The 5,402-nt window shown below is 33.5% G+C and overlaps 1 protein-coding gene across 3 annotated transcripts; it reads left to right on the plus strand.

Moving 5' to 3' along the window:
* The first annotated feature begins 336 nt into the window (after positions 1-336).
* LOC101206080 (BRO1 domain-containing protein BROX homolog) lies at positions 337-4,643 on the plus strand. Of its 3 annotated transcripts, none has more exons than XM_031881899.1 (12): positions 337-354; positions 815-1,054; positions 1,602-1,676; positions 1,745-1,803; positions 1,905-2,040; positions 2,130-2,226; positions 2,316-2,382; positions 2,527-2,625; positions 3,212-3,301; positions 3,413-3,567; positions 3,652-3,753; positions 4,161-4,643. In XM_031881899.1, exons 2-12 carry the CDS (start codon positions 856-858, stop codon positions 4,333-4,335), a joined length of 1,254 nt encoding a protein of 417 aa, XP_031737759.1. In that variant the 5' UTR covers positions 337-354; positions 815-855; the 3' UTR covers positions 4,336-4,643. The 3 variants fall into 3 exon arrangements, with proteins under 3 accessions (XP_031737759.1, XP_011651514.1, XP_011651515.1); XM_011653212.2 differs by having other exon boundaries at positions 341-467; XM_011653213.2 differs by lacking the exon at positions 337-354 and having other exon boundaries at positions 474-1,054; positions 1,754-1,803.
* Positions 4,644-5,402: the final 759 nt, after the last annotated feature.

Raw genomic sequence — 5,402 nt, forward strand, 5'->3', positions numbered from 1 at the left:
TACTCAATTTATGAGTAGGATTCATGATGATCCACTTGCAAAAGCCATTTCATGAATTAAAAAAAAAAATTTGTAAAATGCTTTTGTTGTTGACCTCTTTTTGAAATTGTCACTCAAGTGGCAAAATACGTTTAGTTTGTATTTAGTGAACGAGTGTTCGATCATGAAGCATATGATGGAAAGAGTTATGTGGGAGTCATGAAATTAAACAATGTAAAAAATCTTCTCTTAACTTGTTATGATCAACTTGGAAGTCAATAATAGAATCATAAATAATTTTGGCGCCCTTTGAGAGTAGAGAAATTTTCCAAATCAGCTCCTTGGGCAACGGGGCGAGTTCTACGTCTTCGCCATGTGAGATATGTCTCGGCTTCTGAACCTTTCTATTCCCATGATTCTCTTTCTCTCTTTCTTATCAGATCCTCCTTTCTAATCCCTTCTCTTCTCTCCTGCTCTCTCTCCTCTCTGTAACCACTTAACTCATCTCTGTTTCTCTGACACTTTCATTTTTAATTTTGTTTTCCATCCAACTTGTTTTTGAATCTGTCTCCTTAATCATTCCTTCCATTTCCAACGATTTTTTCTTCTCTTTGAATCTGTCTAGTTAATCATTCCTTCTATTTCCAACGATTTTTTTCTTCTCTTTTGTTATTTATTCAACGCCCTTCCTTTTCTGTTTACTTTCACAACTTTACATTCCTCAACAAACCCACCTCTTGATTTCGATGTTTAATGCCTTCTACTATGCTCAACTCTTGTAATATATTTAAATGGGGCTGTAAATCGATGTGGGGTTTCTTTTTTTTTTGTGTAGGATGTTAAGTTTGGGGACATTTCCCATCAAGAAGAACAACAATGGGTTGCACTTCTTCTGTTTACGCAGTTGGGAGGAAGAAGAAACTGAGCATACCGGAGATGGTTGTGTTTGTTCCTTCCATGCGAATTCCAATGCAATCTGATCTTCAGAGACCTCTCAGGGGACTTATTCTCAAAGATGTTGCCGATAGACTGTCTTCACTTCGTAATCAGATTGTGTTGGTAGCCGAGGATACAGGTCTGATTTTCCCTCTTTTATGTCTATTACGAAATTCGTGTTTGGTCACTGGGTAAAACTAAGTTGAGATGTTTCTTCTTGTTTGATTGTTGGTCAGTTTAGACCTCCTAGATAATTGTTTTTATTATGAAATGGACAAATAAAGATACAGCGAAACCACAAGAACCGACACAGAAATTCAGTCAATTGTGAGCTAGCTATGTCTCTGGCAAAGGGAGAATAATTTATTATTAAAAATTATAATTCAAATTGTAGATCAGAGGTGCCTTTGTGGGTAGACAAATTATACAATGCACTTCAATAGTTTCAGCTACAGTGAGATATGTACTTGGTGTTCGAAGTTCTAGATATGAAATTTAAGGCATTCAAGTAGTTTTTGTTATTAACATCCTATAAGTTTACTTTACAACGCAATGCTATAGAGTTAGATGGATGTGATGTGAGATTAATTGACTCCAAGCTGAACGGAGTTTAAGCTAGTCTGGACACTTCCAGATACTAGGAACAAAATATTTGTTTTGGAATGAAGTGAAACGTGTTCTTGCAGGTGGATCTGCTATAACGGAATTGCGGGGAGCGCTGGAAGAGTATCTCTCTGTTTTAATTGGTCTAACAAAGAAAGGTGGCTTCATCTCATCCTACAGTTATATACTATATTGCTCTTTGGATGATGGTTCCAATTTTATGCAGAAACCATAGATGATGGATTGATAGAGTTCAAATGGAGAAATTTAGAAAATGGACGACAAGTAAGACTGGCGCCTACTTTCATACATTATATATTGTTTACTTATCCAAAAAATGCAGTCATGTAATTAATTGAGTAACGTATAACAAACATGGTGGGCAGGAAACATGTATAGCAAACTTGTGGTTTGAATTGTTGTCTGTTGTTCACTTAATGGCTATGTTGACTCTATCAGAAGCTGATTCCTTGATGATCCCCAAGGATCACTCTGGTTCTGGTTCGAGGGTAGTGTCTTCAGGTCATATTTACAAGCCTACTTCTAAATACCTTCTTCTTGAAACCGATTTTAACACTTCGCCTGTTAAGTAAATGTTGCTTAACTTTCAGATTCCAAGAGGGATGCCATTGATTTGCTTCTTAAAGCATCGGGATATCTCGATTGCTGCATCCGGGATATTCTGGTCTACATTCCATTTGATATTAAGTATGCAAGCTTCAACCCTTTTAAAATATTTCCTAGTCGTTCTTGTGTTAAACTATCATTGTCTAACATGCTCTATACATGTATCCTAGGAGACGGTTGCCTAATGATTTTAAACCTGGTGTGCTTGAAGCCATTTCAATTCAAACTCTGGGTCAGGTACATTGTTGTTTCGTCTTATCAATATAGTCTATCTCAAGTTTTTCAATCTGCAAGTTATGAGCTCTATTTTACTTCTTTCTAGGCTTTATGGCTTTTTAGTATCTATATCTAACTTGAATGGAGGTCTCTGTTTATAATCAGGGAACTGAAATCCAACTTGGTTTAGCTGTTGAAACTCAAAATGCGACCTTATCTGTCAAAAGGAGACTGGCATGTGAGCAGTTGATCTATTTCAGCCAGGTTTGAGTTGCTTTATCTTTAATTGCTCAACCTTTTCCCCCATTCAAATTTCGGTGGGGAGAGACTGACTCTGTTTGGCTATGATTAAGCATGTTCTGCATTTTATCATTAAAATTATTTCTCAATTATAACATATTTGTCTGAACAAAAAAGTCAAAATCACTACGGGTTGACCCTATGATCAACAGGGTTATGTAAATAATAAAGGAATTAGGAAAGAGAATGAGTTTAAGCCATGGTGGACCTCCTTAGAATATTATCTTATGAGTTATCTTAGCAAATCCAATGTAGTAAGGAAAAATTAAATCTCGTAAAAAATTGAAAATAGATGTGGTGTATGCAAATTAGCCAAAACACACGAATATCTACTAAATAAATGTTTAAAAAAGTATAGTGAAATTAGGGAATATTTTTATTGTCAAAGTAAGCATGGTTCAACGGTACTTGTGTGTACTATTTCTATGAGGTTGGAGGTTCAATGTCAATTCCCATTGTTGCACTAAAAAAATAATTAAAAAGACTAATGCTACTTTTGTTGCAGTATTAATCTCCCTGGTTCTAACTTTCTTTGGCTTTTGTTCTTCAGGCTTACCAATGTTTGTCGGAATGCGACATGGATCGAGGATATGGAAAGAAGCACATGTCATTTATTAAATGGAAATTTCTTGAATCCAAGGTTTTTGAGTAGTTGTTATCATAACGTGCTATTGAAAATGAAACTGTGGTGTTTCTGCATTTCTCAAGAATCTGTATATCCTTATCTTAGTTTGAGCATTGGTTATATCAGGCTGCGGCTTACTACTACCATGGTCTGATCCTCGACAAAGGTTCAGAACCATCGTGCCATGTCAGTGCTGTGTGCTGTTTTCTTGCTGCAGAAGAGCTTCTGGGTGAAAGCAAGAAGGCCTGCTTGAGCTTTTGTCTTGCATCTCCTGTCACCAGGTTGGTTGGTTTTCATACTCTTTCTGAGCCTTTCTGATCTTGCTGCTCTAATTCTATCAGCTATTATGTTATAATTTTTGCAAGGCCTCCTCCACTTTGGGGTGCTATGAAGCATTTACATCAAAAAATTCCAGAAGTTGCTTCTCGGAAGTCTCAGATGTACGGATACCTCTTGGAACAGGAGAAGTAAGACATCTTTAACTACCTTCCTTCTCCCTTTTCTTAGTTTCATCTTTCTTTTCACTTCTAGCCTTTAGGGATGGATGTAGGGATGTTTGATTCATATTTCCAAGGCTTCAATTTTTTTAAACACAAATTACTGAAAACCAAAGCTTAGGAAATTTAGAAACCTGAAGGAAACCAACATATAAATTCCAAAAACAGAAATCCGAAAAACGAAAATGGTTATCAAATGGCCTTGTATATCAAAAGAAGTAATGAAAGTTTGATATATTTTTTTTTAAAGAAAGCATAGGGATGGAAGAATATAAATAAAGAATACTATAAGACAAATAGTATTTGATCTTTTAAGCCAAGGTTAAAAGAAGTTTGAATGTGAAAGTAATGAAAGTTTGATGGAATGTGACAAACAGGGCACTTCAGGCGTTACCTGAATTACCAGAATTTCAACTGTCATTAAGGCCAGAGGAATATCAACTTCCTGAAATTGATTCAGCTTGGAGCTCTCAAAATTGTGAAGCCTACACTCACACCTTGAAGTTAAAGGAACACCTTAATGACAGTGATTATGAGACTTTATCTGAATGACTTCTTTTAATCTTCTTAATTTATTTCAATACCACTGTTTATGAGTAAAATAAAATTAATTACCAAAAAAAAGGAAAGAGATAGTTGGAAATGTAGCAATTATGTCTAATGTATTAACAAATATATTATAATGCAAAAAAAATTGTCAATATGACAATTTAAATCCAACTCTCAAATTCTATTAGTGATAGAACATGTCATTAATAGAAATCTATTAATGATGAATTTTTTAATATTTGCAATTTTCTACAAATGTTTGTATACATTTAATTATCTTTGCTATATTAGAAGAGACTATGTGGGAAGAATTTTTAGTGTCTATTTTTATCCTTCCATTTTTCATAAATTCTCATATTGCACTTTGTTGAGGTGGTTGTGACTTTTTGAGGGTGGGTATCTATTTGAAATACAATAGTAGCAACGTTTGAGAGATAGTAAATGTGACTTCTCATTTCTAGTTTACATAATAAATATATATATTTTAAAAGTCAAATATAATTTCGAAGTGTAAAATACTCAGCCAAACACTATACAGCGTAAATTAAAAAGGCCAAGTGTTAAGATATATCAGTTTTACTCTAAACTTTCAATTTCATTATATTTAACTTAAGAAATAAACAAGTACTACAATTTCTAGACACTAATTTTCATAAGTTGGGTCACAATATATATAAACAAATAACTAAGGTTCAACTTAGTAACTATTTTATTTTATTTTATTGATTTATAAAAATAAGTCTATTTCTTCACTATTTTTTTTACAATAACTTGCATCTTTAAATTCTTAATCAAATTCTAAAAAATAAAAATTAGTTTTTAAAAGTTAATTTTTTTTATAAAATTTTGCTTAAGCTTTTTAAACTATTTATAAAAAGAAGACAGCAAATAAAGAAATTTGAAGCCAGAAGGAATATCTATAAAATTTATTTTTAAAAAATTGAGAAACCAAATGGTTACCAATTAGAATCTAAATAATAAAGCAATACAGATTGGAAGTAATCAACGAGGCATTTGACATTTTGAAGTACGTTTTGTTGACGAGGCAAAGGCTAGGAGGAATTAAATGA

The sequence above is a fragment of the Cucumis sativus genome, chromosome 3 (assembly GCF_000004075.3).
Source record: "Cucumis sativus cultivar 9930 chromosome 3, Cucumber_9930_V3, whole genome shotgun sequence".
Classification (NCBI taxonomy): Eukaryota; Viridiplantae; Streptophyta; class Magnoliopsida; order Cucurbitales; family Cucurbitaceae; genus Cucumis; species Cucumis sativus.

Coding starts and splice junctions, on each gene's coding strand:
- LOC101206080 (XM_031881899.1), top strand. CDS start 856: ATGGGTTGCACTTCTTCTGTTTACGCAGTTGGGAGGAAGAAGAAACTG. Junction 1,804..1,904: donor ATTTAGAAAATGGACGACAA/GTAAGACTGGCG, acceptor CATGGTGGGCAG/GAAACATGTATAGCAAACTT. Junction 2,383..2,526: donor CAATTCAAACTCTGGGTCAG/GTACATTGTTGT, acceptor GTTTATAATCAG/GGAACTGAAATCCAACTTGG.